This window comes from Idiotropiscis lumnitzeri, chromosome 5, assembly GCF_059441095.1.
Source record: "Idiotropiscis lumnitzeri isolate Australia: NSW breed Sydney's pygmy pipehorse chromosome 5, RoL_Ilum_1.0, whole genome shotgun sequence".
In the NCBI taxonomy this organism is placed as follows: domain Eukaryota; kingdom Metazoa; phylum Chordata; class Actinopteri; order Syngnathiformes; family Syngnathidae; genus Idiotropiscis; species Idiotropiscis lumnitzeri.
This window is the reverse complement of record NC_142395.1, coordinates 22,151,383-22,176,364: the sequence shown is the minus strand read 5'-3', so window position 1 is coordinate 22,176,364 and position 24,982 is coordinate 22,151,383. Positions and strand designations below refer to the sequence as shown.

The following is a 24,982-nucleotide window of genomic DNA, read 5'->3' as shown; positions in this document are numbered from 1 at the left end:
CTTTGCATCAGTTCCACTTTCTCAGTCTTTTTTGCCACTGGTCCTATCTTTTTATCTATCTTCAGTCATAAAATTCAAAGTTAATGATTATTTGCTAAAATTTAATCAGTTTGAACATAGCATATGTCTTTGTAGTGTGTTCTATTAATAATAGGTTGAACATGATTTGCAATTTATTGTTTTTTTTTTTATGTTTAACACATCACCCCAACTTCATTCGAATTGGATTTATATAATGTGCCATTTGTTTTGGACTTTTTGATCAACCCAATAACAAATCAATTGACTTTCCATATTTTATCATCCAAATAAGTTAAAGTGAAATAAATGTCACTCCTTTTTTTTTTTTCATTTTAATCACCACAAATCAAAGCAAAACACAAAATCATAATTCACATTCCCTTGAAGCTGACATGATTTAGTTGAATTTCTTCCCAATGATAATGCACTGCAACACAATGTACCATAATGAATGTGAAAAAGAGAACATTCAGTTAAAAAATGATCTATAAAAAGGCCACGGTCACACGTGACTGAAGTTACAGGCTATTGCTGACAGAGTATTCTCAAACTTAACTGTTGAGACTGTATGTTAATAATCAAACAGTTCACAGTCTTCTGATTTTTAGAAGGAAGTATTAAGAACTCCATTGAGCAAATATACATTATGTAATACATACAGCAAATAAATGAGGCAAAACAAAAGTAATAAATCTCGCTATGAGAGGAGCACGGGAAAACTTAAAAATATCAGTCTGTCTTTGCTGGTGCTTTTACAAAATAATGCAGTACAGTCATTTTAAAACGATGTTTTGAATGCGTGAAAACAAAATACAAACTTCAATTGGTAATCATATCTCAGTAGTAATACAATAATATCTAATAAATTCAAATAATTTATAGTGGTGCCTTTTGAGACGACTTGGGAGTTTTTTTTTTTTTAGATAAAAGCCTTCATTAATACATTATTTTTTGCTATGGCTTGCAACAGTGAACTCAAGTCAGCTCACTTGACAATAAGCAGCAGTTTGGCAGATAGTCAACACTTCATCAAAAAAGTGGCTTCAAGATTATTGACATTTGCCACTCAGTTTAAGTTTACTGTCAAATTAAACAAAACAAAGAGAATTACATGTTTATGTAACCAAAGCGCATTACGTTGCCTTATTTAAGTCTGTGAGCTTCACCCTAACGCATAATGTAAAATACAAAAACAGGCTTACAAGTAGATATCGGTGTTGCAATGTTATAATCCTTTTGACACAAATAAAGCACCAAATGTAGACAAACAATATAACAACACGCATTTATTCTTTATAATATGTGACAAAAATGCCTAATATTACTGCAGCTTACTGCGTCAGTTGTAAAACTCTTCTGTTTTTATCTGAAATATACTGCCCCCATGTGGCCAAAACGCACAAAATAAAGTAAAATATGACATTGCTATTTTTTCTTGAATGAAAAAAATGAAAAAGACTTTTTTTTTTTTTTTTTTGGAAGGCTGAAAATTATTCATCAAGATTTCCATTCATTGCAACGGGAAGAGATGATTTGAGTGTTTTGCATCACGGAACAAATACAATTTATATCTCAAGGCACCACTGTATTAATGACTATCTCAGTATGGCTACTTCGTTTAATGCAAGGAAAAACAAAAAGGATCAAATAATTTCTATATTTAATTAATTCATTTATTTATGACTATGAATAAAGACACAGCATTTCTCAATGCTATTTCTGCGATGCCTGCCCAAAAAGTGCACATCAGGTGCTTGCCCTTGAGATCGGTTGGCCTCATAAAAGGTCGGTGTTCCACAATACCAGAACATCAAGTGGAACAGGCCAGTTGAGCATCGTGTGCATCCTGTGCCACAAGCAGCAAAGGCAGCCGTCTCCATGCGCTTGTTTAGCTTGCACGGCCGACGGTCTTAACACAGGTCCAGGACAGACTTGTTAATCACTGGGTTGGTCCAGTCGTTCCTGAGGTCATCCAGGTGATTGTCAAAGTCGATCAAGTTCTCGTAGGACCTTCCCTCCAGAAGAGCTGACGTAATCTTCTGCGCTTCGCTCCAGTCCTCAAAAGAGTCACTGGAAACGAGGGGAAACTATGGTCAACGTGGGTCAAACCATCATTTGAACCACTATTTGATTTGAATGCTTGAAGTATTGAGAGATACTTACTAATTGACATCTCTGCTTTTCCATTTATTTTCGTGAAGGTCATATATGAGCACTATGGGCTCGTGGCAGCTCATTTTTAATCTACTGCTGTCCACCTGAGAACAAATGAAAGATGCTGTTTGAAAAAGTCTACACACCCCTGTTGAAATGCCAGTTATATGCAAAATTAACATTGAAGACCAACTTCACAATGTTCGGAATTTAGTGAAATTCTGAAATAGAACACCATATTTAGTAATACGCTATTAACTATGGTGTTTCTAATTCATACAACAAAGAGGAGAGCTCAAATATAAAATTAGCACAAACAAATGAAAAGGAAACGGATGACCATCTTTTCCTGCTCGGGAACCGACAGTTGGACTCTCCTCCTCCCTTGCGAAGATGAACATTTCTTTAAATATGTGCATGCTTAAGTAAAGAAATCACCAACACAGCAGCAAGAAGGAAACAAATTGCAAATTATGAAAATTGTCTTTGATGTAAGCAACAATACGAAAGAATTGGATGAGCAGCGGCGAAATGAGCGTCAAATGCATTGTGATTAACTGTATATGGAAATGCACCACCAGAAACTTAATTTTAACAGGACATTCCAGAACAACATCTGGAGGCGAACACTACTGTACAGTAATGTAATGTAAGGGGGATGAGCAATAAAAAAATAATAATAATAATTAAATACTTTTACCATAACAATTGCGGCTTCACTGAAGCATTCATAAATCCTTGCTGCCACTTTTTCTGCAAATTGGTTAGGTCTGCAAAGGAGATGAAAATCTAGAAAAGTACTATACATGTGTTGCAATGGGTTGAAAATAAAAACAAAATTGCAAGTCCTCATTACCTTGAATCCTTTGTGCGTTCATTGGCTTGATAATATCCGGCGATGAGATAATTGTTTTCTTTACACCAAGTGTCAATCTGAGAAGTCAAATGTCGATTTACAAGGACAAAGTAACACAGGACAAGAATGTTACTGGGTTGTGCAGGGGAGAAACATTTTAGGTCCAAAATATATTGGACTTTGTATCGCATGAAGATGATCAATACCACGGCTGTGATATGAGAATGCTATTACCACTTTAATTATATGCCGCTCATGATGGATAATTATATGCTGTCATTGTCTGATCGCTACGATCTCCCAAGTAATTTACCTCACATAACATTTTTGTTTTTTGATGGGCACTTTACACAATCAAATTATGGTAATGAGCATGGCTCTGCTAAATTTCTGTATTTTGATATTGCTGTTATGGTGGAATGCCAAAAATGTTTATGAATTTTGATTGATTTTTTTGTTTTTTTAGATTCGATTAGATTAGATGCTGTAAATCAAAACTTCTTCCCTGACAATAAATTATAAAGCTACTCAACTAAACAGGATGTCAACATCAGACACTTTTTGAATGAATAGTTTTTGGCACCTTAGTGTTACTGCTGCTTTTTGGGGCAGGCATCAAATCAACAAGGAACTGGATAAATGGACTCACCAGTGTTAAAGCAACTTCAAGCATGGGTGCAAGTGCCAGCGTGCCATGGAAGAGCGGCACGCAGTCCACACACAAGACTGGATCGTGGTGACTGTCTTTCTTTCTCTCCTTGGATTTTTCTGCAACCAGCAACCCGTTGACGGCACTGTGCGGATACTTAGCGGCGTGCAAGAGCATTTTACAGTAAGCTTGACTTGTCAGCTGAATAGGCATGATCGTGAAGGAATTGGACAGGTTCTTGTGCCCCTGGGACGTAAAAATACTTCTGACAAGTTAGCTAATTATATCGCATATCATACCAGTAGAAAAGTAGCACAGCGTGTGGTTAAGTTTCCATCGAGTAAGTGTAAAACATTTAAATCTTGCCACAAGAAGATGACGTTTATATCATCGGAATCTATTCAGTATTAAAACAAGTTAGTCAGATGAGCTGAGAGTAAATTTAAGATTATTTTACGTCCTCCGAGCACACTGGTTACAGCTTCTGACCCGGTGAGGCCGTAAACCAAAATGTGGTGCCGTTAAATGACACTACCCGTCGTGAATGGCAAAGTATTTTATGACCAACTAAGTACTTCCGGTCTACTGCACTTCCTTTGAGAATATCGGCGGACGGCTGCAAGGAAATACAGTGAGCTACTTTAACTCATCCTTCTTGTTCTTGCCCGTTTAAATTCTAATTTCAAGACGTTTCGCATAACCAGTGTTCAATTTCAAAGTCTACGCACTAATCCTAGTTTTGTCGCCCCTTTTGGCCGCATGTGGCAACGGCACACGGGTGACTTTGTCAAAGCCCATCGAAGCTACCGCGAGCTGTTAGCATTTAGCAACGATATTTGATTTGGTGCATGTTTCTATTTGAGTTTCCCCCTCACTGCTTCACGCGAACACGGTTTCCGGGTGCAAATCGAGTTGCGAATCATATATTGCTTTGTAATAAACCATCAATGGCAGGATATATGATGTTAAACGAAACTGGGGCGCTTTGACCTTGCGTATGTGGCTATTGCTAACGTTAGCCGTGCATCACGGCGAAAACCTCAATGTTAAGAGTCAGCCTTTGAATATCTTTAGTCCCACCCAAAATTATAAATGTCGAGTTAGATTACCGGCAAAATACAATCACGATATAATTCTCAGTTAATGTGTCACTTCACAAGTTCCAACGACACAATTGAACAACATTCAATTCAAGTAATATCTAACATTCTGGATATTTTGATCATTAGATTGTCATTGACTCAAAGGCATTGATCTGTTTGTAGAGTACTTTTCATTTGGTTTGTAACCACTTTTAATCACATTGATATTGTGTACTTTTTTGCTGAGTGGGTAATTGTCAATCAAGGGCATAGCTTTGTAAATCATCATGTAGTGGTTTTATTTGAGTGATGTGGTGGCTTTTATGTGTCTGGCCCCTTACACAGCATTATCACAAACTTCCCTAGATGTTTGAATGTCCAACTTGTCATTATGAATAATTAACTTTTTGTTTTCATTCCATAGAATGCTGGCAACCAGAGCCCTGAGTCTTGTTGGCAAACGTGCCATCTCCACGTCTGTCTGCTTACGCGGCAGTCATGGTGATTATCACAAATTCTAATGTTTTTAATTTATCGCTAGACTGAAGAATTTTTCAACGTTTTCGGGAATCAAGAAAAGGGACAAATGGAAACAAAAAAAAACCCAAATAAAACCAGCAATAAGAGTCCAGTTGCTATGTCTAGCAAAGTGGATTATCATGACCTGAATGACTAAGAAGAATCTTCACATGGAAAAAAATATTTTTTACCAAAATATTTGAAATTATTATTGAACCCTGTGACAGTAAGTGGAATAATAAATCTAATGTAGGATGCCATTTCTGATGGCATTTTGAGTTAAATCATAGGTACAATTCCCTGCGACCTATACAGTATACTGTTTTAATCCAATCAATCAACACTTTGCCTTAATCACTGGGGTTTTTGTCCGCTTGTAAAAAAAAAAAAAACATCCTTTCTGAATGAAAACTTGTTAAATACTTAGACAATAACCAAAAATGTTTAGTTTTTTTGTTTTTAAATTGGGGTGTGGGGGTGCTGCTTAATTCTGTACAGCAGTGGTCGCAAGCATAGGACCACAAATCGATCGCGGGCCTATTCCAAAAATGTCTGACCATTGAAATTAAACTGCTGATAGAATTAAAATGATTCAATCAATGTTGAGAAGAATTGTGATCAGTGTTTTGGCATAGGGGAATATCATTAAAGGTAACACTAGTAAGAAGATTGCAGATGCAAGTAATTATTTTGTGCTGATTCTGAAGCTGACCTGTTTTTTTTTTCTCGAGCACAGGTTTTCATAGTAATATAACAATGATGTGTAATATTTATGAATTAAGGGTTAGGTTCAGCAACAGGTTGATTTTTTATTTATTTTATTTTTTTTCCCAGAAACGTCACATCTGTATTGCGCAAATTTTTACAGGCCAAATTTAATCTGAAAACAATGAACAAAATTATTTTTCTTGGTGTTTCATTCAGTTTTGTTAATCGCACAGTTGGGACATGCATGTACATTTTTTGTGTAAAATGTATATATAGTAATAGTATTTATTGAATAAACATTTTAAAAATACATTTTGACAAGGACTCTTTAACCTTTGGGCACTTGATACTAAATGTCGTTGAGCAAATCAACACCTTGAGGATCATATGGTGAATTTAGTCATTATGTCAGGGATGAATAATAAATCACCTTTGGGCTAATGAGTCTGTTGGTGCTTGCAGGTGTCGCCAAAGTGGAGAGCTACACTCTCCCTGCCTACTTTGACACACGGGAGAACCCCCTTCCCGATGTCAGCTATGTGCAGAACCTGAGTGCAGAGCAGCAATCACTCAAGGAGAAGGAGAAAGGCTCATGGGCCGCACTCTCTAATGATGAGAAGATCGCATGTAAGATTTTGCATCAATGAAGGAAAATAAATTTGGCATTAATGCATGTAAACATTTCATTCAATCTCTCCCGATTCAGTGTATCGCATCAGCTTCAAGCAGAGCTTTGCTGAGATGAACCAAGGATCAGCTCAGTGGAAAACTGTGCTTGGTGGAGTGTTTGTGTTTTTTGGTGTCACTGGTCTAGTGGTGTTCTGGCAGAGGAAGTTTGGTAACTATTGTCACTATAATATAGTATTTGATTTCCCCGCCCTTAGACTACAAAATAAAAATGCACTTGTTAATAATTACACAGTTGTTTATAAGAAACTCTTTTTGTGTCTTTCTAGTGTATGGACCAGTTCCACACACATTTGAGAGAGAGTACAAGGAGAAAGAGTTGCAGAGGATGCTGGACATGAGAATCAACCCCGTGGAAGGCTTCTCATCAAACTGGGACTACGAAAACAAGCAGTGGAAGAAGTAAAGTAACAAGTGGACCATGTCTCACATTTGAAAATAAAAGCAGACCTATGGAAAGATCCAATAATGCCTGCATTACTGTATTGATCAGCCATCCACTTTACCTCAGTGTGATCATTGTGGAAGACCTCTTCCTCTTACATTCATTGTATAGTACAGAAATAAAATGTAAAAATGTGAATGCACACTGTGTCTCAGAAAATGTTGTCTGGGGAAAAAGTGTAGACTACTAGTGATGGGTCCGACGACACCGAGGCGTCGATGCGCGCGCCGAGCTTCCAGGGCAAACCCCGTGTCGGTGCGCGTACTGCTTTGAGAAAGTCACGTGACCACTACCAGAATCGTGTTGACAGCGGTCGCGCGCCAAACTGTGTTCATAAGGAAGCGCATCTGTCAACAGGATGGACGCTCAAAACAAGCATCGAGTTATTGGCGCGTTACTTTGCGTTAAATATCCGCAAGATGGAAGACGTCACTGTTGATGCGCACTCAGAGGTGCAGCGCTATATGTCAGCAGGACATGTTGCACGTACGGAAGACCCGCTCTTATACTGGAAGTCCATGGAGGCAACGTTCCCTCACCTATTTATATTAGCCACACAGGCGTTGTGTACACCGGCCTCTTCAGTGCCTTGTGAGAGGATCTTCTCAAAGGCGGGGGAAATTGCCTCCAAAAAAGAAATAGACTGAATAACAAAACGCTGGAGAAACTAATTTTTTGGAATAAAATTCTTTAATTACAATGAGTCCATTGTCATTCACAACACTTTTACTTGGGCATTCAGACAGATGTTCTCTTAATTTATCAAGTGCGTCTTGAATATAAAAGATTTTTTTTATGAAATTGCGTGTATGTAAAAATAATGTCAAAGCAAATGCCTAATCAGAATCAGAAATCCCTTTGTCATTGTACTCAAGTGTGCAACGAGATTAGAGAGCTCCCCTCTCCAGTGCAATACAACAATAATTCAGTTAAATATATAAATTAGATAAGAGAATAATTAGTGCGATGGAAAGTAATACGAAATAGGATATATAAAAACACATCACGTCGCTAATCAATGGAATTGGATAAAATTAGTTTGACAGATCAGTGTCAGATGACCCTGTCAAATGTTTCCTGCAAGTCCACCAGGTGTCAGTATTCAGCAACACAGTGTCAATACATTGTGTCACTGTGTCGAAACGATACAGGATGCCTCATCTACCCATCACTATAGACTACCTTTGTAATATACAAAATCATGGAGATCTCAGTACATATTTGGCTTCTGTAGTTGAGACATACATGTAATATTGGGTTTTTAAAAAAAACATGCCAGTGTTCACCAACACTGGGCTCCGATGCATCAGTCGAAAAAATGTCTGCAAGGCCTCGCTGATAGTGACATGTTGAGTACCACCTAGAAATCAAGAGAATTAACCTGCTATGAAATTTTCATTCCGATTACTAATATGCCTCCAACACATTGACAATCAGCGAGTAATGCCTTACAGAGTAGGCTATAATCCACAAAATAATACAACAAATTAGAATTAAAAATATATTTTTCCATAGAGCGATTAACTAAATAAACGCGTTTTCTTTTTCGCTCGTACAGCTGTCGCATACTATGACGTCACTTACCGGATGGACTAGTTGGTTCACGTCAAAACAATCCGGAAGACAATTCATGTTGGAACTGCAAGAGACAAAACTGCAAGTCTCGGATAAGTACATATCTGTCTTAGCTTCTATAACATAATTGCACGGCTTTCCCCTAAAGCCTAAATGAATGTAATTCAATAATTTGAAGTTTCGCCCAGCCTTGTTGTTTTGAAGCCACAGTCCGCGTTAAGAAACGTGCCACTTAAAGATAAACACAACGACTAAACAAGCATGGGCAATGGAATGAATAAGGTATGTTAAAGATTTGTTTCTTATGGGCGAAGTGTTAAAACTCTTCTATTCCATGTTGATAATCGAAGCAGTTTACATTCGAGCGGAATTTTGACTTGGTGTAGCACATGCTAAGTACTGTAATACACCTTACGCTTATATCTACTTATGTTGCATCATGTAAAATACGCGCGACAAGTCACCAAACTCCCCATTCGGGATTTAACGGGAGAAAAGCAAAGACCGTTACAGTAGTTCCATAGTTAAACGCAACAATACAAGATGCTGAGCATAATCATGTGTACGGGAATCAGTATTGACTTTTGTCCATTAGTACAATAGCAGTTTAATAAATTAAAAAACATTTGTATCCAGTTTCGATTGATACGGTTTAAATGAAGTATTTAATCAACGGACTGACAGGACGACGAATATGTCGAATCATATGACCCATTCACTCAATTGTTTCATCCTCATTAAGCAAGACAATGGCCCAAACCCAATACTAACACTATAGCCTAGGGTCTTCATTTCACTGTACACTTAGTAGAAGTGCACGTAGGTTTTGAGAGGACAGCTAACAAGCGTACAAAAATAGTAGAATTGGGACGGTGCGTCATTGATGTACGCCATTGTATTGGATTTGCGTTACAAACATGACGGTGATTGTTGTTATTTTGGCAATTTTGCTGCTTACAATTTTATTAAAACTGCATTAAAGTAGTAGTAAAGTAAAAACTCTGGGTTTGGCTTTCTGTCAATTGAAGCTAGAGCACCCTTATTTGCACTATTTGTGGCCCTTTTCGATCTGCGGCGCATGCGCAGAAGTTTGCCAAGTACAAACAAGTACAGTAGGGCAAAATACCAAGGTGACATTGAAAATTTGTAAGTGACTTTAAAACATTGATTGAAATTACACATACATTTGTTTGCTTTCAAGTTAATCATTAGTTATGACGTTTTCAATTTTCCTTTGTTTAAGCGCAGGCTTAAAATTGAAATTGTACATAATTTTAGTAAAAGTTGGCTGTTTGATGAACATTTGGGTCTGCTACGCCACTGTATTTCAATGTAGGAGAGCGAAGTATTATTTTGGTGGTGCTTGGTGTAAAAAGTTTGAGTGCTACTGTGGTCAAAAGTTGTACAGTGTCCTGGCCTCTCACCACTTTTTCAGGATGACGCTTGAGTGCTTCAGGCCTTGTATGTCCCTGAGGACAATGTTGCCTTTCCCGTGTGCAAGGTTCTTAAGCGTTAAGCCTCAAATCCAATCAGGCTCAGCTTGGACCATTTGTTCCTTTTTAGGGGAACTTTTTGAAGGCTGGCTATCATGTAGAGACTAAGACAGTACAACATGTCTGTGACTTCTGCTTCACAGGTTGTTGACGGCCTTTACCTTGGGAATATCAGAGGTAAGGAAAACGTGCTTGTCACTTCATTTCTTTGGCCTTTTATTGGATTACACTTGATTATTTTGAAGTAAGATAAATGCGACTAGGAATAGTTTGCATTATTTAAAACCAGTGAACATACTAGAGTTGATTATTTTATTGTTGCACAAGTTCTTCTCAATTCTTAGAAACAATTTTATTTATTGTGGAATGTTATGGTGCTCTTTAATTCAAGGTCGTCTGCTGAAAAAAAGTCAATGAAGCAGAGCCATATTGTGGCCTTCATTTATTCATTTTGGGGAATATAATATTTGACTGCTTCTTTGTTTGGGGGGGAAATATTGTATTGATCTAGTTATTCCTTTTCTACATGACTATTCAAAAAGAAGAGTTTCCAGTTTACATTAGATGATGTGACTTAACAATTGCGTGACATGCTTTTAACATATAATTGAGCCCGTTAGTGCATGCGCCACTTATGGGTGCATTTAAAAGTGTTCCAACTTTAGCACGGTGCAGATTATGTGAACAGAGGCAAGTGACTTAACTGCATCTCACTGTTGGCCAGCATTGCCTCACAGCTTTCAAATTTGTCACAGAAACTGAGCTCTTTGACCCTCTTGTTTTTTATCCAGATGCAGAAAACCAACAAAGCCTGTCACAGAATGGCATCACCCACATCCTCTCTGTGTACAATAACGCCCGACCCGTATTTGAGGTTTGTGCAATAGTAGTATTTTCAACTTCCAAACACTTTATGAACCAAATTCATTAATGTTCCATCTTCTAATTGACTGTTTTCTTCCAAATATGATGACAATTTGATGTGTCTTTTTGGCCAGCAGAGGGAAGTGTTGATTTGTAGTTGTTGCATCAGTCTCGGTAGCAGTTTGTTGTGTAAATAAATTGTTGTAGGATGAATTATATAGTGATATAACATTATTAGATACATCCAAATTTCCTTTGAAATTATAATAATGTTCCATTTTGATTGACACTATTAGATATCTATGATTTAACAACATATTTATTACTGTGATTGCTGTTTGTAGTGGTGTAGAACTGTACTGCATATTTCTTATTTCACTTTTGTATCGGGTCTCATGAGTTCGGGTGGTGGCTGTACCTAATAAATTAGAAAGCCACAATATACTGCATCCCACAAAACACAGACTAGATTTCCTTATGCATTTTTGACATTAGATTTGTTTCACCCTCTGAGAAAATTAAGTTAGAGTTTCGCCAGTCCTTCCACCCTTAGACAAAAAAATAGATAAATCATCAAAACAGAAGTAGAAGATATTTTTGACCTATATTGTGATCTTCGGTGTACCTAATCATTGATGATGGCTATCATAAAGGTTAGTCAAAAATCTTTTTTACATACCTTATGATAAGTTGGCATCTTAATAAAATTTCCACTCAGCAGATAATATTTACGATTTTTATTTATTTATTATGTTGCACCCTGACAACAACAGACAGTACTTGTTTCACAAAAACCTTTTCTGGGTGTCACCGTAATTGCTCTGACTAATTGCATAGTTTTTCATGATTATGATTTGCAGGACAAGACCTACCTTTGTATTCACGCAGCAGATGCCTCCAGCCAGAATCTGTGAGTAGAAAACACGCACACGGGCAACCCCGTTCTCCTCACATTTAAAATGACCCGGATATTAGAAATGATGAATCAGGCAAAGAAGATTTGTTATTATGACGTATATATTTGTTTATTGATTGATTGACAACAAATCGTTCTAGAAGCAAAATCGGCTTACTTATGTGGGTGTTAGAGTAATACTGAGTTCTTCTGTAATTCACTGTATTATATATTTTTTGTATTTCTATATGAGTGTTGCAGAAAGAGCTCGATGGGGTAATTCCATTTGTCATCGTAATCGTGTTGAAAGCATGATGAGCTGGCCCTCCACCCTTGCAGTAGTCCCATGAGTCACATTGTTTATATTAATCGACACGTAGCTTCTGTTCATACAACTCTAGCTTGACTCATTTTGGACCGAACACACAGCACAAGCCCTGAGTACGTACCTTCCAAAAGCAACGATCACTTCCTTGGTCGCAGAACAGAAAAAGGTGCCTCATGTTTCATGACCCCGGGTGACCACCTCGCAACACTTGTGAAAAAAATGAAATTAAAAATAGCTCTTTGAAATTACTGAAAGAATGTACAGTGCACAAAGAAAAAAAATGGAAAATATTTCAAAATTGATTTAAAAGATAATCAAAAGTATGGCAAAATCATACATAGTTTTTTAACGTGGTTTCATTTGGGACTATATTCACTTCTCTTGGCAGATTGTTCCATTTCTGTGCAGCATAACAGCTAATGCTGCTTCACCATGTTTGCTTTGACTAATTGACTCAAGTCTGCAGACCTCAGAGCCTGATGGGTTTATATCCCATATGAATTTCTAAAGCATCCACACCACTGCAAAGCCCATCCACATGTTAGCTGTTCCGTCCGACTTGGAAAATGTTTTTCCTCGCCCTTCTCCATGATGTGCGCACACTCATGGCCTACAATGACGTGCTTTAAAATGGCCACATCAGCCCGTGGCCCCTATCCACAACCTGGCTGTCTTTATCTCCCTCCTTGGTATTCTGCCTTCTTCTGCGTGACATGCCCGCATTCAAGGCCAACAAATGATTCGCTCTTAACTCATTCAATCCATTAGACGTATATTTACATTTTCAAAATGGTAGTCCCTGCCTCCCAAAGACGTATTTATACGTCATAGCCTTTTTTTTTCTTTTTGGCGTCATAGCTCCATGTTTTTATCTTTAGAACACAATATTCTGCAGGCCTTACAAAATCAGTCAAAAAACAGAAAAATTGATTGAGGTGTTTCCTCTCGTGAAAACGGCTGGGAATAAATGACTTATGTGGCATATTTGAAGGGAGGATGCATTTTCGGGACATAGGTAGAGCTAGCTAGCTTCCAGCACGCCACACCTGATAGGAGAGAAGACGCTTGTTCTTAATTTTAATTTCTACATTTCTTGAAAGCCAAAGAAACTTCTGCTGCTCCAAAAAGTGACTGCAATTAGATAAGAAATGGAGCTTTGTTGCTTGGCTGGATGTTGCTGAGTGGCCCAGAGAAGTCTGACCTCCAATGTTGCAATCACGCACCTTCCTTCTGGCAGCAGAGGAAGGAAACCTCAGTGACATCTGGCTGTTGCCTCTGACCACCCAGTGCTTTAATGATCCCCTTTCTGTCACAATCTCCATTCTGACTGATGCGAGTAGCGAGGCCAACTGCCGCCCCACCGCGCTCGCCACCAGCAAGGAGGCCCCTCCCATTGCATAAGGTCCTATCTATTGTTCGGATAGTTGAGGTGACACATGTAGAGCTGTTTGGGGTTTTGTCCAGCTTTAACGTCTATAACGTGGTACGGATGTCAAGTCAACCTTCATTTGACCCCCCTTTTTTTTCTCTTTATATGAAATTTATATTGACACGAATTTGGGTATAAAGAAGCCATATTTGGTAATGTAAACTTAAGTCAGAGTGGACACGATAGGCTGCCTCTAAGCCAATAGAAGAAAGTTAAATATAATGTTTTTATTCATATAATGTATTTAACACTCATCTCTTTACATCCAACTTTTTTTTTAGTTTGTTGTTGCTTTGCTCACATTTAATGTAATGTGATATTCACAAGTAACTTCACTTTCATTATTAGTCACTTCTACTTTTCCTCAATTTGACTGAAATATTTTTTATTCGACCCCATGGAAGGAAAAAAAATGTGCACGTATGGCCATAGCCAACCATGAAAACTAAAGCTGCAATGTTTTGCAAGAGTAATTGTTTTCACAATTAACAATCTATCTTTATCAAGCCATACTTTACAGTCATGCAAATACAAATGTTAATGTTCAACAAGAGGCTTTTGGGAGTGTACGAATCAAGTTTTCTTAAATAGTCAAAAGAAGCCTTGATGAAAAATGCTTGTTTTGTGGTTCTGCATTTCAATCATACAGTTTTTTTTTTCTTGTTGAAATTTTAAAATTGTTAAATTTGTGCAAAAATTTAATAAAAAAAAAAAAAGGGATGATGTTGATTCATTATACAGTATGAAGAACAGGCTAAGACCGAATGAAGACAGCAGTTTGATGCAACTGCCCCTGCCACGATATTCAAATTCAGCAGTATCGTGAGAGCGAAAGCTTTTTGTTGCTTTTCACCAGATTCAGCTAGTTTAAACCTAAATACTCTTTCACAAGGTGAATTTCTGCGTATTTAACAAGATGAGCGGAAGCCTCAGTGCTGGGAAGACAGCACAAAGTGCTGAGGAGACGAATTCTGAAGTGGACTTTGGGTCTCAGGAAGAAGTGCTGCTCGAGTGAGTCTATTTTAGCCGGCGACTGTTACTTTGTCTGCTGTTGAGTAACCAGCAGCTGGTCCCGGGAGTCTGCTATATCAGCCTTCTGCTTCTTGATGATGTGAAACGCTATCAGTGTTTCCCAACTGTCTACAAGGAGGATTGTCATGCACAACATTTGTCTGCGTGCCTTTTGTTACGCTTGCTGTTTTTGAGACTTTGCTTGAATTTTGTTCACATTTCATAATTAATTATGCCAGCGGCCTGGTGTACAACAGAACAAAACAAAAAAAGAAAACCTTTGAATTAGGCCTGTATCACATCCCAGTTCTGCAACCATCAAACACAAAGTCAGGGCCTCCTCCACGTAGTTTCAATTCAAGATGCCGTTTCTCAATTCCTATAAAGTGTCATCTATTTTTGGCTGTACAATATTGTATGCTAAGAAATGTTGCCTGTGAACGTTGCTTTCTGATTTGATTTGATTCGATTGTGACAATGCATTTTGTGTGTTTTCATTTATTTCATAGGTTGCAACATTTTAAGGAATGCATCCGCTTCATCCATGAATGTCGCCTGAATGGCGGAGCGTGTCTTGTTCACTGGTAGGTGATCAGTCACATTCTGTTCAGTTTTGAGTGAGTCAGAAGTGCCTCAGCATGTTACATTGTAGTTCTTTACTACTGCAAGATGCAACCTCAGTGATAAACACTCTTAAATCAGTCAGTCAAAATTAGGATATGACTCTTGTTAGATGCATCGTGCAAGTGTGGCTAATCACGTGACTGGTCAGTGTCGAAGACGAGAAACATTTGACGTGGGTTCCTGAACTGTGTGTGTTGTGCAGCCTTGCAGGTGTGTCACGAAGCACGACCATGGTGGTGGCCTACCTGATGACTGTCACCCACTACAGCTGGGAGGAGTGTCTGACCGCAGTCAAGGCCGTTCGCTCTTTCGTTGGTCCTAACTGCGGCTTCCAGGAGCAGCTGCAGGAGTACCAGACAACGCAAGTCTCTGAGGTATATACAAGTTCACCAGCACGACCACTTCTTTAGGTCCAGTGTAATGACATCCAATAATTAAGTTTTATAAAGGTGGAAAAAAAATAAGACAGGGTTTCTGACTATGCATGAAGATAGATTGGTTTGAATAGATTTTATTTATTGTTGCCTTGCACATGTGTGCTGCCATGACAGAGGAGAACAGGAACCGCAGTGGGGGGATGCTGCGATTGCATTAGCTCGGTAGTGCTCATCACGTGTTTTGCATCACTGTCAGCGTCTTGCATGCATTGATTTCGAGGATTTCAGGGGAAATGGCTTCACTAGGTGGAATCGGTGAACCTGTCGTGTGTAATAACTCCCAAGACAAGTGATTCTCGTAGTGTTGTGGTGTCAGGCTCCCGCTAGTGGGACTTGAAAGAACAGTTCTAAAGTACAAGTATATTGTTCAATATATTATATTATATTATATTATATTATATATATTATATATACATATATATATATATATATATATATATATATATATATATATATATACACTCGCACGCACACACAGGCGACCATTGGAAAATCTTAATTATATTCTTGCTATTTTAACTCACAATGGCCGAAGGAGGGAAAAGTGTGGATTGGATTTTAGAACTATTTGCAAGGTCATTTTGAAGACGGACCTTTCAAAAGAAGCGCTCTCTGAGCCGAGGTGAGTGTGTCTGTATTTTATTTCTCCAGCCATGGCGTCATAAATGATGATGTTATGAGGGGTATTTGTTCAAGTTGGGTTGAGTAGAATGTCACTGAAGGGCTATGTGTGAAACGGCCCGCCACTGTTGTTCATTATGTGATACCTGAGGAAGGTTGAAGTCCAGTTACCTACAATGCAAATGAACTCCACTGGATTTTATGATACCGGTTAGATTAAATGGATGCTTTTCTTATCTCCTACTTTTATCCGGGTAAATGACACCGGCCGCTATTTTAGTTTTGTTACACTGTAATAAAATCAGAATCGTACATTATATACAGTATCAACTAGAATTACCACAGAAAGCATTGGTAATTTAAATCATCATTCAAAGCGTCACTCATCACAAATCCTTTATATGGTACAGGCAGCGTTTTAATTAAATTGTTAACATTCGGAATTGCGCTTTCCATCGTCAATGGACCCGGCCCATGATTAGCCAAAATTCACGTATAATGGATGCCCATTGAAATAATATTAGGAAAAAAATAATAACAACTAGCCCTAAAAATTCTTCCAAAAAACGCTGATAAACATTCAATACATGAAAAACGCATTATTTAATAATATTGGAAACCTTGGATGGCCGCACAGAACATCCACAAATAATGTCTCAATTTACATTGAACTGATCCCCTAATTATTACGTTGCAGCCGATCACTTTTTTGTTTAAAATGCGAAATATCTGCCGATCCGATACAGCCCATCAGACCTGTGTTAAGTCTACTCGTAATTGCCATACAATTTGTAAAAGAATGTCCTGGCTGCAAATTAAAATTCAATAAACACATTCACCCTGTGAAGATTTGTAATGGGGGTGCATTGTTTTAGGAAGTGAAATTCTTAACTGTCAGATGAGGTCAACGTCACTGTAAAACTTGAAACCTTTTTGTGTCCGGCATTGCCTCTTATGCGTGATGAAATTGCAGAGGTAGGATTACTGCTTTTTGCCTATGTGATGATTCTATTTGTATTAAGATTAAGACAGATGACAGACGGAGGTGTACTTTTATTATTGATACTGACTTTGTTGTGATTGTGTTGTGTTGTTTTTTCCCGATTGTCCAAAAATGGTCACAAATGACTTAAGAGGCTAATGAAATACTGTCCACCCACTCTTTGAATTCTGAGTTCAGTCCAATATCACTCAGTTTCCCCTATGAATAATACTGAGCTGAACATGATCATCACGATCTTCTCACAGTACCGAGCGTGGCTGGAGTCCAGTTTCCAAGCCAGTCCGTTTAAGGACCAGGAGCAGGTGGGCGCCTTGCTGATCCAGTACACGGAGCAACAGGAGAACCAGAGACAAGCTGGTGACCAGCGCTGGGTAAAACAGGACCCGGACGTGTGTTCCCTTCCACCCACCCCGGCTCATCCTGAAGGCAGCAGCTGAAACACGAAGCCCGGCACCAAATCACCCGACCAAATACTTAATTTATACTTCACGTTAACCTCTCTAGCAATGGGTTGATTTTGATGCTGGCGATGCGTACCTCACTCCTCGTACCTCCTTGTTTCCTTCACTGAGCCCATCAGTGCTCAGATGCCTTACTCTAAAAGCCTCAGCACCTTAGCCATGATGACATCACCCGTGCTTCCATGTGAACCTCTCGACCTGTTGCAATATGCTCAGCAGCCTTAAAGTTTTGTTTTGGTGGAGTACCGCTTTACTGATTTTGTGTGAATGGTAAAAATTGGAGGTAATACTAAAAAAAAAACAAAAAACAATACACTTTCATTGTATTTCAAATAAGTCCAAGTTAACAGAACAGTGTTCAGTTTTAACAAAGGATCTTGGAAGTCCAAACACTACCATCTTTCTGATTTTTAACAACGCTCTGATTTATCATTTTAGTGTTTGTAGATTGTTGTTTGTCTTGTGGTTTTATTGGTACAGTGTACAAGTGTTTTGATTGCACATTTCTTTTATTTTTTTTATTTTAATATACCACAATCACTGATTTTAAAAAATGAAATCATTTTGTGTATGGTAAAATGGATATTATTGGTTGGACATTAATACTACTACCAGTAATACTAAACATGTCTGTGTCAGAAAAGTTCCAGGCCTGTCACTGTCTCAAACCTTAATCAATGTTGTAACATTTGTGAAATTTTCATTTAGCAAAGCATTTTTGGATGCGAAACAACCAAAAAAAGACTTAAAACCAATTGCGGTGCCATCAATGTTGATTATTACAATTTGGAACTCCATTTACAGTGGTTTCTCGACAGAAGTATTTGGAAATAAAATATATAACTTAAAAAACAAAGAATATATTTTTTGCTTTTTAAATATATTTTAAAATCTCACGTACTGCGTAAAGTGCTTTCATATCCCCATTAGAGAACCACAAAGAGATCCTGTGGCAGGACAACCGTGACATCACGCCTGCTTACAATGTCTTGAGGATCTGACAGTTCCTGGCCAAGAGTGTCTCCATGCTGGCGCAACCTTTCGACTCACCCGCCCTGGCTCCGTGTGATTTTTCTTTCCCAAGCTTTTATTTATTTATTGATTGATTTTGTTTTATTTTTTTTTTGGTGGTGGTGGTGGTGGGGGGGGATATCGCGTGGATATGGCAGAGAAGGCTGGGGAAAGTGCGTCAGACACCGGAGGCAAAAACTTGCAGTTTGGACTACGTATCCAGTTAAGGGTCCCTAGACAATTTAGTTGTATATAAATGAAGTGAATGAATAGCATGATCACAATTTGGCTGAATGGAAAATGACCAAGATCCATGTTTACAGAATCACTTAATGTTCAACTAAATGATATCGAGTTCTCGGAGAAGAGTGGTTAAAGGAGGGGTCCAAAAAAATCCCCACGCCACAAGGTTACTTGTGACTGATGGCTTTTGACGTGGGCAGCAACTTGTGTTTCTTGTAAATGCCCACACTTAAAAGAACTACACTACCGTAGTAGGCGTGGCTTTGTGTGATTTAGGCCCCGGCGATTGGTCAGAACTTTGTTGTCGTCACCATTCACGAGAATAAACTGAACAGGGACGCGTGGGGAACAATCATTTATCATTTTACAGCTCGTCAATATCTCACTGTAAGTGATTTTACTTTCGCTTTTGCTGGAATTTATAACCTTTCCTAAAAATGACTTTGAAATTTTGTGATTCTTACCTTACTTTTAAATAATAACACGAGTACTTCTTGCTTAGGTGACCTCAACACGATGACGAATTCGGGAGGTCGGAGACTGAAGCAGTGGTTGATTGAGCAGATCCAAAGTGGACAGTACTCCGGACTCCTGTGGGAAGATGGAAGCCGAATCATGTTCCGAATTCCATGGAAACACGCAGGGAAACAGGATTACAACCAAGAAGTAGACGCATCCATTTTTAAGGTTGGCACATTCAGATTAGTGGATTAAGCATTGCTTCAAAATAGGTTCTTTTTTATGAACATTATATTGCTTTACCTCTGTTTAACTATTTGCTTATCTCGGTATATTCTTGTGGTTTTACTATGTTATTTTTTTAACTCTTACTCCTACTATTAGTACTATTACTAATATTACTATTAATATTGATAATAGTAATAATAATAATAATACCAATACTAATAATAATGTGTTATTATCTTGAAATCAATAACCAACCACCCTAATTATAGGTCGGCGATATTAGACATTATAAAACAATATGAGTATTATAAGTACTAGTATCTTTTGAACTTGTATTTCACAACCTTTATTGAACCAAGGCACACTTTTCACATAGAAAAACTCTCAGGCACACTCAAAATAATTCACACAAAGCGGATAACTAGATATCAATATGTACGTATGTCATCTATTGGAAGAGCATTTAATTGTTCTGCCTGTTAGATTCATTTAGGTCGTCTCGTCTCTATTTTAGTAGTAAATAATTTATCATCCAAATAAATAAATTACATGGGGGAAATTCCTGCAGCACACCTGATGACCTCTCATGGCACTACTCTGCCACGGTTGAACTGTTTTACTTTGTAATCCACACTAGTCAAGTGGAATTTGACATCAAATTACATCATCTCTTGAATTTAAATCGCATTATTTCTTGAGTAATTGAAAAATCTTAATTGTCCGTGGCTTTGAACGTGAGTATGAATGATTGTTTGTCCATATATGTGCCCTGCCATTTGCTGGCAACCAGTTCAAAGTGCCCTCGACCATTTGTGAGCTGGGATAGGCCAAGGATAAGCGGTCCATAAAATGATAGATGTCTGGATAGATATTATTATCTCACATAACCTAATACGCAGTACCAGCAGTCTATCATCTTTTCATAGAATGCAAAATCAGTTTTTAAGATACATCTGTCGCTACAGGCATGGGCTGTGTTTAAAGGCAAATTCAAGGAAGGCGACAAAGCAGAACCTGCAACCTGGAAGACCAGACTGCGTTGTGCGCTCAATAAAAGTCCTGACTTTGAAGAGGTGACCGAAAGGTCTCAGCTGGACATCTCTGAGCCTTATAAAGTCTACCGGATCGTACCTGAGGACGAGCAGAAACGTGAGCTTGTGATTTTTGAGATATGTTTAAATCTCAAATTGGGTACAGTTAAACGATGCATGTTGTTATTAATAATAGTCAAAATAATAATAATAACAACGTAATGCATATTTCAGGATGGTGTTCCTCATCACAACATCAGAAATCATGATCCGAAAATGGTTTATATCGTATGGATAGTGAGTAAATTCCATTGTTGTGCCACAGATGGAAAAAGCGCCGCAATGGTGGTGGCTGCTTCCAACAGCTCTGGCGAGATGACCGACATGGACTCCAGCCCGACAGACATAGAGGGGCTCATTAAAGAGGTAAAGATCATTGTTGTCATTCTTGTTGTCTTCATGCTCCTCTGTTGACATTATATTACTGTGATTATGCAGGACGAAGGCTGCAGGATCCAGGCCAGTCCCGAGTATTGGCCGCAGACTAGTGCCGGTGGTAAGGAAAAAAAAAAAAAAAAACCAGACCATTAACCACAAAATGTATCTTTTAAGACTTGAGCTTTGCTGTTTTTTGGGTGATGTTCAGTCAAACTGTCCAATGGAAGAATTGACTAACATCCTGTTGTACTTTGCTGACTAGGATGATTAAGTTGTTGTTGTCTAAATATTTCTGATGATGAGGCAAAATAATGACACAACGTTGTCTTGACAATTCATCGGAGTGTAATTCTTCTCTTTTTAATTCGCAGCCTTCTCACTGCATCAAGATCCCTTACCAACTGGCACTCTCAGCTCAGGTAATTATTTTGTGTCTTATATCCACACTTGATATTACATGTGTGTAAAACATATTTTTTATAATTGTATTATATATTTATAATTCTTATTGATATTTTTGATTGGCTGCTACAATGCTGTGACACCTTTCACAGACGATTCAAATTTTGAATTGCAACAAAACCACTGGCTGACAAGTGTGCCACTCGTGAAAATTATTCATGTGAGCCACGCACACTGCATGAGAGTTCAGTCAGTGTCAGCCACGTCGCTCAGTGTGCGGCAGGCCCGAGACATTTATTATTAAGTGTAATGTGGTAAGAATATGAGTTGTAAATGATGTTTAAGTCTTTTGGGATCATAGTTTGTGATTTTCTAGTGGTTAGAATAATTAATGTAGGGATTTCTGAACATTTTCAAGGGGGTGTCAATTACTCATACTCTCACTAATTATATGCTGAAGGGCTCGCTCCAAAAAATATAGACATGGTGTTGGGGGGGAGATTTTTTATTTATTTTTGCCTTGCCAATAGACCACTTATCCGATCAGAAACCTGTAGAAAGGAAATTTCTGAAAAATCAATAATAGCAGTTGTATACCGAAGAAATCAGAAATAATGGGTGAAGACTATTAGGGAAGTGTCAATCACTTCTGTGTATCACACATGTGCATAAAATTAACCAATCAGGGGTGACGGGTCCACTGAAATAAACCTGGCAGAACATTATTACCGTGATACATTTGTCTTCGTATGGGAAGGAGCAAGATAAATACCTCCATGTACTTTGTTTCCTCCAGCTTTCTCCCAAATGATGATCTTTTTCTACTACGGAGGAAAGCAGATGGACAGCATACTGGTAACTCACCCAGAGGGCTGTCGCCTCTCCCCGTCTCAGCAACACCTGGGACGCGGCACCCCCTACAGCTCGGACAGCATGCAAAGTGTTTACTTCCCCTCGGCTGACCTCATCGAGTTTGAACGGCAGCGCCACGTCACCCACAAGCTGCTGGGCCACTTGGAGCGAGGGCTTCTGCTGCGGGCCAATCAGGAGGGCATTTTTATCAAGAGGCTATGCCAGAGCAGAGTCTTTTGGAGTGGACTGGCTGACGTGGGCTCACATTATTGCCCCGTGCCGTGCAAACTGGAGAGAGATGCAGTGGTGAAGATTTTTGACACTGGGAAGTTCCTTCACGGTGAGGCCTTGTTTGTAAGCTCCGCAACTATTTCAAGGAGAGATTCTAAACAGCTGCATTTTGTCCTGTTGTAGCACTGCAGCTGCACCAGGAAGGTCAGCTTCCGGCACCTGATCCCACTGTGACTTTGTGTTTCGGCGAAGAGCTTCATGACCTAAGCACGGCCAAGAATAAGCTGATAATCGTGCAGGTAATAAGAAAACAAGTGACACGTTTTTCTTTTTAAACTTCTCAAATGTAATGATTTGATGTCCCTCTGCTCTATTTTAGATCACGATAGTGAAGTGTCAGCAGCTGCTGGAGGCGATGACTTTGCGCCGCTCGCAGCCATACTGCGCCAACATGGAGCTGTGTGACGACATCACAGCTGAGCAGATGGCCAACATCTATCAGGACTTGTGCAGCTACAGTGGTCCCCAGAGGTCCGCTTGCTACAGGGAAAACATGCCCATCACCGCCTGAGGGTGTGTCCGAGTGCGCTTGCAACTTTTTAGGAACACTCTTTGTTTGGATCATATTCTCAGAATGAGCTTTCTTCTCAATGCCAAGAATGTCCATCATTTTGTACATTGTTGCTTTTTGTATTCGATACAAGAAGTGTCATGAAAAGCTTAATATGCTGACCATCCTTTTCATTATTCCACTGGACTGCTATACGATTCAAGAACATGTCAATTACAAACATTTGGTAAACCTTTATAATCCAATCAGAGACAATACAAGAGATCCATTTTGTTTGAACTCAACTCAACTTTTTTTTACAAAGTGATCAAATACAATACACCCATCCATCCAATACATAAAACAAAAAATATTGAAAATATATTAATAATAAAATATTCCTTTTCAATGAAACGCCTCTCCTGTAGCTTTAGACCAACCTGTCACGATCCTTTGGAAGATGAGGTTGAGAATATTTGATTAAGTCATTCCTATGATAACATGTTTGGAGTTTTGTGCGTCACTCTCTGTCATACTAAGATGTCAAATTAGTTTTCTTTTAGATATTTTCTTTTTCTCCACAAATCTGACCACAATTTTTTTGTCACATCCTCATTCACACGAGTGAAGAAATTCACGAGTAGATGTCACGTGAAGATGCTGTGCGCTGAATGTAAATAGGACATTTATTGATTGACTTCATTTCAGCTTTGTATATTTTTTTTTATTTTATTGCTGTGATTTAGGCATGGACTGGCAGATTCGAGATAGGTTTTACTATCATCATGTCTTGTACCTTTTTTTATGGGCATTTTTATTAAAATCATATTTTCAATTAACTCCATTATTTTATTTCCATCATCATGTTCCTGTACCACTATTTTAGTATTAGTATATTTAAAAATTGAACCCTGATATGAAACTTTTTTTTTTTTGAGACAAGAGTGAAGTGATTTATTTAATTATTTTTAAGACGAAAACAAATGTATACGCACGTGCGCGTACACACAGGGTGGACCATGAATTTCCATACATGAGTGCAGGGGTTCTCAAATGGGGTACGTGTACCCCTCAGGCTACTTAAAGGAACACCAGTGGAAAAATCCTGTAAAAATAATTGTTGAATTAATTAAATGTTTCAGAAAGAAGATAGAAGTTGATAAAAACAAATTTAAAGTTTCTATTCAGTAGTTTATTCAATTTCACTATTTTAAAAATCCATATTCTCCCCCATACTAGAATGGTTCCACCCAAGTTGCCACATGCCATCTCTCATTACCCGTCAATCACTTGAAGAGGCAAATAATGGAGTTGTAGTTGAAGCGTGAGCCTTCTGAAAAAACTCAGGTACAAGCGCAAAAGATGGCAAAACCAGATTCGTCAAAATTCCGGGTGTATGTTGAAGATTATGTTTTATTTGGATTTTTTTTCCCACAAGTTGCAAATCTCTTCTATGATCTAAAATAATACATTTTATTTTTTTTTTGTGGACCAATGCAACTGAAGTATGAAAGCTTCTAATGTTCATAATTTTTTTTAAATCAGACACTGATGGCATGTTTTAATTAATTAATGAATTTATTTATTTTAATTTAATAATTATTTTACATTTACTTTCTTGGAAGAATAGCACTGTTCTAACTGCTGCAGGTACTGGTAGTCCGTCAAGCAGCAA

The 24,982-nt window shown here is 38.3% G+C and overlaps 4 protein-coding genes across 5 annotated transcripts; 3 read left to right on the top strand and 1 right to left on the bottom strand.

Annotated features, from left to right (window-relative positions):
- Positions 1-347: 347 nt before the first annotated feature.
- On the bottom strand, positions 348-4,227 carry emc8 (ER membrane protein complex subunit 8). The gene is made up of 5 exons (XM_088296494.1): positions 3,681-4,227; positions 3,032-3,108; positions 2,876-2,945; positions 2,185-2,279; positions 348-2,091 (listed from the first exon to the last, which is right to left on the bottom strand). The coding sequence occupies exons 1-5, from the start codon at positions 3,891-3,893 to the stop codon at positions 1,932-1,934; spliced, it is 615 nt and encodes a 204-aa protein (XP_088152620.1). The 5' UTR covers positions 3,894-4,227; the 3' UTR covers positions 348-1,931.
- On the top strand, positions 4,197-7,263 carry cox4i1 (cytochrome c oxidase subunit 4I1). The gene is made up of 5 exons (XM_088296495.1): positions 4,197-4,311; positions 5,187-5,263; positions 6,452-6,616; positions 6,696-6,827; positions 6,946-7,263. The coding sequence occupies exons 2-5, from the start codon at positions 5,188-5,190 to the stop codon at positions 7,080-7,082; spliced, it is 510 nt and encodes a 169-aa protein (XP_088152621.1). The 5' UTR covers positions 4,197-4,311; position 5,187; the 3' UTR covers positions 7,083-7,263.
- A 1,544-nt stretch (positions 7,264-8,807) lies between these two features.
- dusp22a (dual specificity phosphatase 22a) lies at positions 8,808-18,963 on the top strand. Of its 2 annotated transcripts, XM_088296168.1 has the most exons (7): positions 8,808-8,978; positions 10,333-10,366; positions 10,981-11,063; positions 11,914-11,963; positions 15,226-15,300; positions 15,543-15,714; positions 17,647-18,963. In XM_088296168.1, exons 1-7 carry the CDS (start codon positions 8,958-8,960, stop codon positions 17,836-17,838), a joined length of 627 nt encoding a protein of 208 aa, XP_088152294.1. In that variant the 5' UTR covers positions 8,808-8,957; the 3' UTR covers positions 17,839-18,963. The 2 variants fall into 2 exon arrangements, with proteins under 2 accessions (XP_088152294.1, XP_088152293.1); XM_088296167.1 differs by lacking the exon at positions 8,808-8,978 and having other exon boundaries at positions 10,294-10,366.
- Positions 18,964-19,024: 61 nt separating this feature from the next.
- Positions 19,025-23,633, top strand: irf8 (interferon regulatory factor 8). Its single transcript, XM_088296166.1, has 9 exons — positions 19,025-19,503; positions 19,619-19,803; positions 20,769-20,952; positions 21,160-21,260; positions 21,333-21,390; positions 21,644-21,691; positions 22,471-22,866; positions 22,941-23,056; positions 23,137-23,633. Exons 2-9 carry the CDS (start codon positions 19,633-19,635, stop codon positions 23,326-23,328), a joined length of 1,266 nt encoding a protein of 421 aa, XP_088152292.1. The 5' UTR covers positions 19,025-19,503; positions 19,619-19,632; the 3' UTR covers positions 23,329-23,633.
- Positions 23,634-24,982: the final 1,349 nt, after the last annotated feature.

Excerpts from the sequence above, each read along its gene's own strand:
- irf8 (XM_088296166.1), top strand. The coding sequence starts at position 19,633 with ATGACGAATTCGGGAGGTCGGAGACTGAAGCAGTGGTTGATTGAGCAG. Across the intron at positions 21,692-22,470 it reads AACTGGCACTCTCAGCTCAG|CTTTCTCCCAAATGATGATC; the intron begins GTAATTATTTTG and ends TGTTTCCTCCAG. Across the intron at positions 22,867-22,940 it reads CACTGGGAAGTTCCTTCACG|CACTGCAGCTGCACCAGGAA; the intron begins GTGAGGCCTTGT and ends GTCCTGTTGTAG.
- cox4i1 (XM_088296495.1), top strand. The coding sequence starts at position 5,188 with ATGCTGGCAACCAGAGCCCTGAGTCTTGTTGGCAAACGTGCCATCTCC. Across the intron at positions 5,264-6,451 it reads CTGCTTACGCGGCAGTCATG|GTGTCGCCAAAGTGGAGAGC; the intron begins GTGATTATCACA and ends TGGTGCTTGCAG. Across the intron at positions 6,617-6,695 it reads TAATGATGAGAAGATCGCAT|TGTATCGCATCAGCTTCAAG; the intron begins GTAAGATTTTGC and ends CTCCCGATTCAG.
- emc8 (XM_088296494.1), bottom strand. The coding sequence starts at position 3,893 with ATGCCTATTCAGCTGACAAGTCAAGCTTACTGTAAAATGCTCTTGCAC. Across the intron at positions 2,946-3,031 it reads GAACGCACAAAGGATTCAAG|ACCTAACCAATTTGCAGAAA; the intron begins GTAATGAGGACT and ends TCTCCTTTGCAG. Across the intron at positions 2,280-2,875 it reads GTGAAGCCGCAATTGTTATG|GTGGACAGCAGTAGATTAAA; the intron begins GTAAAAGTATTT and ends ATTTGTTCTCAG.
- dusp22a (XM_088296167.1), top strand. The coding sequence starts at position 10,309 with ATGTCTGTGACTTCTGCTTCACAGGTTGTTGACGGCCTTTACCTTGGG. Across the intron at positions 15,301-15,542 it reads GGAGCGTGTCTTGTTCACTG|CCTTGCAGGTGTGTCACGAA; the intron begins GTAGGTGATCAG and ends TGTGTTGTGCAG. Across the intron at positions 15,715-17,646 it reads AGACAACGCAAGTCTCTGAG|TACCGAGCGTGGCTGGAGTC; the intron begins GTATATACAAGT and ends ATCTTCTCACAG.